General features: G+C 41.4%; 1 protein-coding gene across 10 annotated transcripts in view; it reads left to right on the top strand.

The window, feature by feature from the left end:
* Nucleotides 1-12984, top strand: part of gek (serine/threonine-protein kinase gek) — a 266032-nt gene that overhangs the window by 89387 nt on the left and 163661 nt on the right. For all 10 annotated transcript variants that reach the window (XR_011714432.1, XR_011714433.1, XM_071676518.1 and 7 more), the window contains one exon: nucleotides 8333-8501. Coding sequence is in view for 8 of the 10 variants with exons in the window: in XM_071676518.1 (XP_071532619.1) it covers nucleotides 8333-8501 (169 nt within the window). In the remaining 2 variants the exon portion in view is untranslated. The remainder of the gene's footprint in view (nucleotides 1-8332; nucleotides 8502-12984) is intronic.

The raw sequence follows: 12984 nt of genomic DNA, 5'->3' as shown, positions 1-12984 counted from the left end.
TGGCCCTTAGACACAAGGTTTGTTGCTCCTTGAGCTGGAGGGTACGCTTCTTGGATATGAGGGTATGCTCCCTGAGCTCGAGGGTACATCCCTTGCACATTAACTCAGGGGTATTCCCTCAAGTGTGATGGATCACTGAATTATAAAGGTTGTACACCTTGAGTATGATGGTCCGATTAGGTCAGTCAGAGGTCACATCGTCATACTTGGGTTGTACTCTGGTGTGGCAAGGTCATGGTCCTAAGATGGCACCATCATGGTCAGAGGTTGACAGTTACTAAAAGCATAGCTGCACACACACACACACACACACACACACACACACACACACACACACACACACAAGATGATATCGACATTACCATACTAGGTTGTTAAACCATGTTCCCTGACCCCCATGTCCCACGACCAGCACAATCCTGTGTCCCACATCCCATACAAACCATGTCCCATGGCCAGTACAACCCCATTTCCCATGACCAGTACAACTCTTGTGTTCTCCAACCAGTACAACTCTGTGTCCAATGGCCTGCACAATGACTTGTTTCATGGCCGTTACAACCTTTTATCCAACAACCAGTACAACCACCTGTCTCACTGTCAGTGCAACCTATGTCCCATGGCCAGCTCAACCACATGTTCCACAGCCAGTACACCCATGTTTCTCGTGGCAATAACAACCTTATATCCCGCTGTCAGTACAGCCACATGTCTCACTGCCAGGACAACTCTATATCCCACTGCCAGTGCAACCACTTGTCTCACAGCCACTGTAATCATATGTACCGCAGCCTGTACATTCATGTGCATTGCAGCCAGTACAACCACGTGTGTCATGGCTAGTATGACCACATGTCCTGTGGCCAGTAAAATCCCATGTATTGTGGCCAGTACAACCAATTGTCCTTTGGTTAATATAACCCAGTGTCTTGTGGCCAGTTCATCCCTATGTCTTTCAGCCACTGCAAACATGTCTTGTAGCCAGCACGACTCTATGTCTTGCAGCTAGTTCATCTACATATCTCATGGCCTGTACAACTCCATGTCCTCTGGCAAGTACATCCTTGTGTCCCTTGGCCAGTACGACCCTGTCCTGTGCAGCCATGTGTTACGTTTGGCATCTTTTACAACTAAGTGTTCATTGTTAAGCACAGTCCCATTTTCTGTGGCCAGCACAGCATTGTGTTTTGCAGGCTGTACAAGCTTGTGTTCCTTGGTAAGTACAATCTTTGTGTTCCAGCTCTTACAACCATATATTCTGTTGCCAGTACAACTGCATATCCTGTGACCAGTACAGCCAAGTGTCATTTGGGTGTTCTGTGGCCAATACAGCCAAGTATCACTTGGCCAGTACAACCCTGTGTTTTGTGGCCAATACCATCCCTTGTACTGCAGCCACTACAACCACATATCCTGTAGGAAGTATAATCAAGTGTCACATGGCCAGTACAGCCATGTATCACATGGTCAGTACGACCAAGTATCACACAGACAGTACAACCCTTTTCTCCACATCCAGTATAATCCCATGTTTTTGATAGACAGTACAAATGTGTTTTGCGGCCCATACAATATATTTTCTGAGGCCAGTATAACTCTGTGGTGCATGGCCTGTATAACCAAGTGTTATATGGCCAGTACAACTCTTGTTTCCTGCAGCCTCATAGAGTCTTAGGGGGTCTTCACAGCCTAGGCAAGGCCCTGGCAGCTGGATTGGGTCATAAGTCGACCAAGTTGATTAGAACCCACATGTGAGGCCCACGTATCCCCCACAGCCTGGGTGGTCTGGTACACTTTGTAGGTACTTGTCCAGTGCACTCTTAAACTTTTCTGTTGTGCATTCCATGCTGTTTCTGATGGTGTATGGCAAGATTTTGAAGAGTCTTGGGCCCCTGATGCTTAAGATGGTTTTCTTTTTTGTGATTATTGCACCTTTGGATTCCAGAGGTTGAATATATTCAATGTTTCAGGCCGGTTATGCCAGTAGAATATTATTTCCAAATGTAAGTTGGGAACCATATCTTCTAGGATTTTCCAGATATAGATGATGATATACCTCTCCTGTCTGCTTTCAAGGGAGTATAGCCTTAAAGATTTCAGTCATTCCTTGTAATATAGTTCTTTTACTACATTGATATGGGCTGTGAAAGATCTCTAAACACTTTCTATGTAGTTTTACCCATCTTGTAGGGTGATTTAAGAATGCAACAACACTGAGGTCATGAAAGAATTAGTTTGTTGAATGATATCATCATTGGTTTATCTTCCCTCATCTTGAAAATCCTCAGGATCCAGCCTGCCATCCTTTTGCGTGAGACTGCCGTTGTTTTGTTGTGTTCAATGAAGGTTAGGTCAATAGACATTCTTACTTTAAGGTCCTTCACATTATTCACCAGGTTTATGATAGTGTTTATGTCTCTCTGATATTCTGTTTGTTTTTGATTCCATCATTTTCCCCACATTAGAGGAATTGAAATTTATCTCCATGGAACAGCATGCTGTCCTTGGTTACCCAGTTAAAGACTTCATTTATGTCTCTTTGTAGCCTTTTGGAATTATATATTGATGTGATTTTCGTACTTATTCTTGTATCATCTGCAAAGGATGATATGGATCTGTGGCATGTGTTTACTTGAATGTCAGGTATAAGAATGAGGAACAGGCTTTGCCTCAGGTGGTCTATAGACTGATGCAATGACCTGGTTTGGGTTTTCAGTCTTGACAGTGAATGCTTCTAGTACATCATTTGAGGAGTTCAGGAGTTAATTGTTATAAGTTGATCTGCTGTATATAGGCCATCTCCTCCACATGATCGTCTAGTCCAGTTGTATCTGCTCAAATTTTAATTTAGGATACATACCTTGCTATTCATGTGGTCTTTATTGTGTGTTTCAGTTAAGGCCACAAATACTGCTTTTAACTCATTTAGCAAGCCAGTTATGAATGGGATTTTAATTGTTCTATGTGATTTCAGTCTCTGTATGTTGACATAAATGAGGGATCAAACATGGCTTGCCTCTGTATTGCTTTTGGGATTGATTTGCTGTGTTCTGCTGAATATGGTAGGAAGCTTGTAGTTTCCACTCCATTCTAAAGAGGAAAGCCAGTGTCATTTCCTTTCCTCAGGTAATTCTTCCCTATCTGTTTGGCCTTTTGTCTGTCACTGAAAATGAACATGTATTTTGATAGGCAAGAGGGATATGTCTCATTGTTCCTGATATGTGGTGGTTCTCATCGTACTTGTTAAGGAGTGTTTGGTGATTGTACCCACAATTATGGATGGTAGAATCTGTATTCTTTCCTATTCGGTTATTTACCTTTATTCAGCTTGTTCAAACATTTTCTAGGTTTAAATTTTCAACCGGGGGTTCCTGCAGCCAGTACGGGTGATGTTCCATGCCCAGTGCATCTAAGTGTTATGTGGCCCGTATATCCACATGTGCCACAGTCAGTACAGCCACATGCCTTGTGGCCAGTACAACCTAGTTTTCTGCAGCCACAGTATCGTGTGTCCCACAGCCAGTACAACCATATGTCTTGTGGGCAGTACGACCCTGAGTCCTGTGAACAATACAATATCTTCTGTGGCCAGTACAATCAAATGTCCCACAGACAGTACAGCCTCTAACCAGTGGCCAGTACAGTTATATATCCCATTCCCGGTACAACTTCATGTCCTTTGGTTAGTACAACATTTTGAGTCTTACAGCTGGTATAACCCTGTTTCCTGTGGACAATACGACCTCGTGTCTTGTGGTTAGTGCACCAGTGCAACCACATGTCCCGCAACCAGTACATATTTACTTGGCATTGTTTCAGATATCTTTTAATCCTTAGTCCCATTTTGGGGCTGAGTGCAAGTTGCTGAAAAGGTTCATTTGTCAACCAAGCTGTTTGAAGCTGTGGCCTTCAGGCTTGCATAACCACCACACCCTGGCTGGTGTGATATGTGTTGTAAATACTTATCCTGGCTGGGACTTTTAAAATTTCTCTTTTGATCACCCCACAATGTTTCTGATGGCTGCAATGCTGTGTATTGAATAGTTATGGGTCCTGGATGTTCAAAGTGTTTTCTTGATGTAGTTATATCACCTTTTGATTTAAGTAGCATTATTTTACTGAGTCTTCAGTGCTTGTTGTGCCAATTGTAATTATATCTGCTTGTGGGTTGGGGACCATGCTTTCTAAGAGTTTCCAGTTGTAAATGATAATTTACCTTTCCCATCTGCACCCCAGGAGTACAGCCACCGTGATTTAAGTCATTCCCATAATTTCACCTCCTTGCTACATCATTATGGTACACTTTCTAATTCTGCCATTTTGCCCACCTTGTGCGTTGATGTTATTACACAGCATTATCCATATCAAGAGATTAAGATGTTCCTTAAAGAGCATCATCATTGGTTTCTCCTCACTTGGCTGTAAGATACAAAAGATCCAACCTTCCAACTTTTTGGGAGAGAGACATGTGTTGCCTTGCTTTGTTTCCTTAAAGTAAACTTGTGTCAGACATTAGCACTCCAAGGTCTTTCACTCAGTTTTCATTCATGATAGGACTGTTTTAGTTAATGTGGTATTTTGTGTTGCTTTTCATGTCTTCCCTATTCCCATACCATAGGCATTGTTCTACTTTACACCTGGGGTGTGTATAGGCTGTTTGGTTGGGCCATTGGTCAACGAGACTGTTGGAAGCCACAGCCCTTAGGTACACATACCCTCCACAGGGAAGCTGGCTTTATATGCTTTGTCAGTAGTCTAACAGGAGCAGCAGAGGGTAACAGGAATAACAGCATCAGTATGGGATTACATGAGCAACAGTAGCAGTAGGGAATTAACAGGAGCAATAGAAGCATAATGGGATAGCAGGAGTAATAGCAATGGTAGGGGGATAGCAGGAACAACAGTAGCAGTAGGAAGTAGCAGGAACAATAGCATCATTATGGGGTATCAGGAAGTCTGTGGGGGTCCTTTACCCCCACAACTGGGCCAAGGCCCAAACTATCGGGTTGGATTGCTAATTGATGAAGCTGTTAGAAGCTGCTGCCTTCAGGCTCACATAGTTCCCTATGGCTGGCTGGTCTGGTACACTGTAGGTACTTCTCCAGGGCACTCTTAAACTAATTGACCGTGCATCCCATGGTGTTTCTGATGATAACAGGTAAGGTGTTGAAGAGTCTTGAGCCCCATTATGCTAGTAGGATGTTATTTCCAGGTGTGAGTTGGGAACCATACTTTTTAGTATTTCCATATATAGATGATATACCTCTCTTTTCTGCACCCCAGGACTTCAGCCTTTCCCTAGGGTAGCTTTTAGCAGGAATAACAGCAGCATATATTTTCAGGGGTAGGGGGTAGTAGGAGCAACAGCAGCCCTAGGAGAGCAGGAGTAATAGCAGGCAGGAGGAGGTAACAGGAGCAACAACATCATTAGGAATAGTGGGAGCAACAGCAGCAATATGGTTAGCAGGAGCAGCAGTATCAGTGGGGATAGCAGGTGCAGTAGCAGCAGAAGGCATAGCGGGTGCAGTGAAGGGTAGCTGTTGAAGTAAAGGGTAGTAGAAGCAGTGAAGGGTAGCAGGAGCAGTGAAGGGTAGCAGGAGCAGTAAAATGTAGCATAAGCAGTGAGGGGCAGCAGGAGAAATAGCAGTAGCAGCATTAGGTGGTGGTAGTTGTAGTAGAAGGGCTAATAGCAGCAGTATGGGGTATCATTAGCAGTAGGAGGGGCACCAGCAGCAGTAGGGGATATCAGTAGCTGTAGAGGCAGAAATAGCAGAAGGAGAAACTGCATTAGCAGTATGGGTTAACAGTACAGGTAGAGGTAGCATTTGCAGTAGGAGGGTTAGCAGCAGCAGTAGGGAGTATCAACAGCAGTAGAGATAGCAGTTGCAGCAGGAGGGCTGATAACAGCAGCAGCAGTGGAGGATATCACTGGAATTTGCAGTAGGAGGGTAACAGCAGCAATAGAGGTAGCAGTTGAGGTAGCAGCAGTAGTAGCAGTAGCTAGAGGGAGTATCAGTAGCATTTGCAGTAGGAGAGGTAGAAGCAGTTGCAAGAGTAGGGATTACCAGTAGCAATAGAGGTAGCAGCAGTATGGGACAGCATTAGAGTGATTGGATCTCAGCTGGAGAACATAGCAGAAGTGGTGTGTGACTTGCAGAAGTGATTTAGCATTAATTACCCACCCCAGCAGGCCTGTGGCTGCCTTATCATGCTATAGTGACTAGTTGTAGACTTGGCAAGAAAAGGCATGAAATTAAGGGAAATGTGCTCTGCATGGCAGATGGTAAGAGAGTATATCCTTCCTGTCAAACCATTTTTAGAGTCTCCTTTACTTCAGAGCATTTTATGACCAAAAACTTTAAAAGAAAAAAAAAATTGTACATGAGGAAACTGAAATTATTGTAACTGCTTTGAACTCTCCACACATGCTCGAAGACTGAGAAAGAGGCATCATCAGCTGTGCAGTGTTCAAATGCCTGAAATGAACTCATTTTCATTGTCATGATATATACTGACTTCCTGCCCAAGAGATCCCTTCTGTCTTTATAAGGCTCCTGCTGCACTCAGAAAGTTGGCCACATCCATATGGTGGACCAAGGTCATAGACTGCAGTAGTGTTATGTGTGTCTTATGTGAGGAGAGTTCAGTGCAATTGAGAGGTAACTGTTCAGTTCTTTTTTATGCTAGTTGCACTGTGGGCATGAAGGGCTTTGTGATTTGTTGAAATGGTGTATATAGTGTTATAGGGATGGGTGATTTCCATTGCATATATGGGAGAGTACGATATGTGTGTCTGGGGAGTGTTTGTTGATTGTTTTTTTTTCTGGTGGGATGAAGTTCAAGACTGAGTCAGGACAAAGATATTTAGTTCTTGTTGGGTTATTTTGTTGTGTATGTGTTTTGTCAGTGTTATATTTGTTGGGTTTGGTAGTCTGGGAGTAGAGTTTATGTAATTGTGAGGCAGGGTAAGGTTTTTATTCGTAAATGGAGGATGTTGAACTTTTTTGGAGTGGTTTAGATAGGATGGGTTCTGTACTGTTGCATAGAATTGAGTGCTGAGCCTGCTGAGGTGGGATTTTATCGGGAAAATCTTCGTTCTTAACCATAAGTGTGTAGTTTCTGTGTAGACAGTGGTTGTTCAGCAACCTCTTTTGGATGTGGTTTGTAGCTTTATTTTGTTTACTTAGGGTGGAATACCTGGCAAGTGAGGTGTAGTTTTGAATGAAATGGATGTTAGGAGTCTCTCTACCTCGCTCTCTCTCTCTCTTTCCTCTCCTCTCCTCTCCTCCCCTCTCTCCTCTCCCCACTCTCCTCTCCCCTCTCTCCCCTCTCCCCCCTCTCCCCCCTCTCCCCCCTCTCCTCTCTCCCCTCTCTCCCCTCTCTCCCCTCTCTCCTCTCCTCTCCTCTCCTCTCCTCTCCTCTCCTCTCCTCTCCTCTCCTCTCCTCTCCTCTCCTCTCCTCTCCTCTCTCTCTCTCTCTCTCTCTCTCTCTCTCTCTCTCTCTCTCTCTCTCTCTCTCTCTCTCTCTCTCTCATGCCAGTTACAGCTATAGAGCATTTAGTTTGTACTAGTATTTTAAGTATGTCATATGTGATTCATGATATGATTGATGTTCTGTGGAAGTGATTTTCCTGTCAAGGTGACTGGAAGGAATGAGCTGGATTAGTGTCTGTCCTGGTTCAAAAGAGTGACTGAGGAGTTTTGTGGAGATGCAGATTGTCTGTTCCAGTTGTAAAGTATTGGAGTATAGTTTTGTTACTATCTTGGTGTTGTGATATGATTGTGAGGTCAGCTGCTTCATGTTGGTTTGTTAGAGGTAATGAGAAATTGTGTAGGATGAGGTTAAAGAGGGATGGAGAAAGAACTGTGCCTTGGGAAACTCCATGGACTTTGTTTTAGAAGTAATTATGTTAAGGCAGCTGGCTATGAATTTGGCCAAGCACATTTAGCATTGTTGTAGAGGATGGAATCAAGTATTTTTTGTCAGGTGCCAATGCTTTGTTGATGTCTTGCTACAAGTACATTTTGGGAGAGGGGCTGTAGTTGTTTGAAGCCATCTAGGATATGTTGTGTGATGTGTGTTTAGCATGGTAGTAGAGTGGTTGGGTCTGAAGCCATGTTGTGTAATTGAGAGTGGAATGTTTTGTTTGATTCTGTAAAGATGACTGTTGATTGATTGTTAAGTTATTATTGTGTTGTTGAAAGGTGTTTCATTATATTCAGTGAGTTGCTGTGGTTATGTGATTGTCATATGTGAAAATGTTTGTGTTAGCATGTTGATAAGGTATTTTAATGGACTTGCTGTTGAAAGTGGTGATGTTTTGTTTCCACAGTGAAGCCAGTGGTGCAGCGAGTCAAGGCTCTTCGACTGTCCCGAGACGACTTTGAGGTTGTTAAGGTGATAGGTCGGGGGGCATTTGGTGAGGTGTGTGTCGTTAAGCTGAAGGGAACCGACCGTGTTTATGCAATGAAGATCCTTAACAAGTGGGAAATGCTCAAGAGGTAAGTGCATACTTCAAGTCTACAGAGATATGACTATTTTGGGTTTTCTGGGATTTACAGTTTCTTTGATGATTTTGTGCTTCCTTTGATTCTTAATATAGCATTTCTTCATAATATGATGATAAATGTTGGCAAGAGAAATGACAGTTCTATAGATATTAAACTTGCATAAATACATCCCATCCCTAAGAAGGGTGACTGCTCTGACCCCTCTAACTATTGTCTTGTTGCTTTGACATCTACCATTTCCAAAGTCTTTGAATCCCTCCTCAACTTCCATATCCTTAAACACCTCGAAAATCAGTCTTCTCTCTGATCACCAGTATGGCTTGCGTAAGGCAAGATCCACTGGTGATATTCTTTTCTATCTTTCTAATGTCTGGTCATCATCCCTGAAAGATTTTGGGGTCATATGTAGTTGCCCTTGACATATCTGAGGCTTTTGACAGGGTGTGGCATTGAGGTCTCATTTCTAAGCTTCCCTATTTTGGCTTCCCTTCTGTCACTTTATTTCTTCATATCTAGCTTCCTCTCCAGCTGATCTATCTCTGTGGTTGGTGATGGATCAGTGTCTCCCATTTTCTCCATCAACAGTGGTGTCCCTCAAGGTTCTGTCCTGTCTCCTACACTTTTTCTCCTTTTTTCAGTGATTTCCTCTGTACCAAAAATAAACCAGTGCCTTCATATGCTGATGACTCAACACTGCATTCATCCACATCCTTCAATTCTGCTCCCTTTTTCTCACTTGATCTGCATCTCGTCATGACAGTTTCCTCAATAAACTCAAACTTGGACAGGATACCTCAGTGAGGTAGACAAAATCTTGTGAATTTTAATGCCTCCAAGACCCAAATTCTACCCATCTCTCAATTGAAAACTTCTCACAACTCTCATCTCACTTTTGATGGTTCTGTAACTCCTCCTCTTGACTCATTGAACATACTTGGTATTACTGTAATATCCATCTTTCTTGGAAACCCCAATTTTTGGATATAGCTAAGTCTGCCTCTTAAGTAACTGGGTGTCCTGTTTAGATGTCAAAACTTCTCTTCTGAACAGTTGCCCTGTTTATACAAGGGATTGATTCACTCTTATATGGAGTAGTGCTTTCACATTTAGGATGGTTCTAGCTCTGTATCCTTACTTGACAGAGTTAGAATCAAAAGCAGTCCAACTTATAAACTGTCCTAGGCTAACTTCCAAACTTGAACCTTTTGCCCTACTCTGCAGTATTGGTTCAGTTTCCCTCCTCGGTAGGTATTACTTTGGTTTTTGCTCCCAAGAGTTGGCTGCCCCCACCACTAGCTAAACCTCACAGTACATGGCAAGCTGCTGTGTCACATATTATTGTGTGGCCATTGGCAACTCACTGGTGGGCTGTTTTGATACCTGCTTCTTTCCCTACTTGTCGAAGCTTTGGAACTCTTTTCCTTCTCATGTCTTTCCCAATAACTAAAACCTGGCACATGACCAGGCACATTGCAAAAGACAGGTCTTTCACTTTCTCAAAAATTCATAAATACTTTCCCTTACTTTTTTTTTCCTTTTCATAATTCTCTCTCTATTTCAGTTAAGGCCTATCCTTGATGTGGACTTTTGTCCATGACTGAAGCCTTTAACATGTAAAAGAAACATATTCATTTTTATACTCAATCATTTTTATGGAAGGAGAATGCCATTTTATATCATTTAAATGTTGAAAACATTAGATCTTCTGGGGTCCTTTCTCCCCACCCCTTCACTTGCTACTGAATTGGGTCATTTGTCAACTAAGCTGTTGGAATCCACAACATGCAGGCCCATGTAACCACAATATCCTGGCAGATCTGGTACTTTTTTTTCTAAATACCTATTCAGGGCCTTTTTAGATTAAAATTTTTCCACCGCACAGCCCATATTGATTTTGATAGCTATAAGCCACATGTTGAATAGTTTTCTGTCTATTTCTCTGTATCTCTGAAGCTTGTTCTCTTTAGGAACTCCCTCAAGGGGATGGCCAAGGGAAAAGAGTATCCATAACTGGTGAAGTCCAGTACTCCTTTTTAGCCTTTAGTGCCTCATCCAAAAGAGGCCACTGGCAGAAGGCAACTCTAGTGCAGTGTTTTCAGAGGCTCCTTCCTATTGTTCCCACTGAATATTCCAGCTAATGTGTCTATTTAATGTCCCAACCCATTACTTTTAACCTAATGCTCCTGTCAAATGTTTTTATCTATGACTACTGTCTATTCCTCCTACCATTTTGCCAAAAGGCATGGCCAGCGCATAGCACTTACTTTAGGAAAAATCTAGGGTTATGGAGAATGAGTTGTGTAAGTTAAGTGTTGTCAAGTGTTATCAGTGACAAGGAGAGATTGTATACATGTGGACAGAATGCCAGCAGTCCACGTGTGGGTTAAGCAGAAAGAAAAGACAGCTACTTGGGTCAGAGGAGTGCAACTTGTCTTGAGTCACAGATATTCAAAGTGTTTTCTGTGCGTGTGACTGTTGCACTTTGTACTCTCTGATATTAAGAGTACAGTTTAAGGAGTATTCCATGCTTTTCATACCAGTAGGAAGTCGTTTTTGTGCGTAGGTTGGGTGCCATGCCTTCCATGATTTCCCGAATGTAAATAATGATATACCTCTCCCATCTGGGCTCCATGGAGTTGGTGTTATGTCCTCTGGAGATGGTGGTAAAAGGAAGTGTACATTGCTCGCTAACGTGGGAGACAGCGACAAAGTATAGTGAATATATAAATAATGATAAGGAATATACTGATGTAACTTGTAAACATTCAGAGAGCATCAGAAATGCATGAAATAAAAGTAAAAGAATAAAAGATGGAATTGAAAATTGGAGCAAACCAAGTGACACTATAGACACATGTTGGTTAGTTTCAATAGAAACTAGAGTATGGTAAACCATGAAAACTAGAAAAGTAGATGCAAGTGATGATAAGTACATATTTCTCATTGATATGGTCATGAAAATGAAACTGAATTTAATATATCACAGACATAAAGTGTCATATCAGGAGAATAGAAGTTAAGTGATGTCAGAACTGCTTATTGTGAATAATTAAGGAAATAACTAATGATTTTTGAAGAAAATGGTAAGATCATGATTCATATTGATCCTAACTCTTAAACCTTATTATTCCCATCCACATTCATCTCCATCTGTCCAAAGTAAGAAAGGAATATTCTTCGTGTAGTGATGAATATGCATCCAGAAATCACACAAAATGCACAAGAAGTTATATTGTTACCCTTTTTGGTATGGTTTAGTATTAAGTTAGCGGTGGAAAAGCTCTAAGTGAAGTCTGACAGTTTCCTGATAGAGTTTGAAGATAAGATGATGGATCTTTCTTTCTGTTGAGCTTTTATACATTTATTTCATGCTTAGGCACATCATTACTTGTAGATAACATGAATATATTTCAAAAACTCCACCTTTCACTGTGACTTTCAGTGGGATGGAGATTAGGGGAATATTGAAGGATTTGTTTTCTTGTTTTGAACACTTTCCCCTTATTTCATACATAATCTTATATCATACAAAGACACAGATATTTACAAATATTACACCTTTAACACTACTGTAAAAGTAATGTTGTCAAGTGGCTAAGTGCGATGGAGATTGCCAGGCAAGAGTGGTGAGGATACTAAAGGATTTTTTTTCTTAATACTGAACACACTCCTTTTATTTCATACATTCTCTTATCTCATACACAGCCTCAGTATTGATGGTGAATAACATGAATATATGTGAAAATATTACACCTTTTATACTACAGTAAACGTGAGAATGTTCAGAGGTTGTCTTGGTGGGCAGGCATTCTAGCTTAATTCTTTACCCATCATTTGTTACTAAAGTCCTCCCTTACCATAGGATTTTAGAGAGAGATAGATGCATTTGTTGTGTAATGTTATTGATAAGCATGAGATCAGTGGGTGACTGACAGATTGATTCATGTCATGATATGATAACTTGAGTCATTCAACAATTTATGCATAATTCAAGAGGTCATTGGGTATATATGACCCTTAGTCAGTAGCTCTGCTCTTATAAAGGTGATTATAAGGGTACTGAGAACAGAAATTTTTTTCTACACTTTCCTGGCAATAGAAGAGTCCTGTATAGGCGAACAATTGTACAATAAGTCAGCTTGATATTTAAATGAGCAGGAAAAGATAAAGCATCATATGATGATGGGCGCATCCTCTGAAGATTGTTAGATGATGTTCGGAGCAGATTAGGGATGGAAAAGAAAGTTTGAATAATGATGATAGCAGATTACGGGTGAAAAAGAAAGTGAAAGTTTGAATAACGATGATAGCAGATTAGAGGTGAAAAAGAAAGTGAAAGTTTGAATAATGATGATAGCAGAGTAGGGGTGAAAAAGAAAGTTTGAATAATGATGATAGCAGATTACGGGTGAAAAAGAAAGTGAAAGTTTGAATAATGATAGCAGATTAGAGGTGAAAAAGAAAGTGAAAGTTT

The sequence above is a fragment of the Panulirus ornatus genome, chromosome 23, assembly GCF_036320965.1.
Source record: "Panulirus ornatus isolate Po-2019 chromosome 23, ASM3632096v1, whole genome shotgun sequence".
NCBI lineage: Eukaryota > Metazoa > Arthropoda > Malacostraca > Decapoda > Palinuridae > Panulirus > Panulirus ornatus.
The sequence above is the reverse complement of the archived record's forward strand: the minus strand, read 5'-3'. Positions and strand labels throughout refer to the sequence as shown.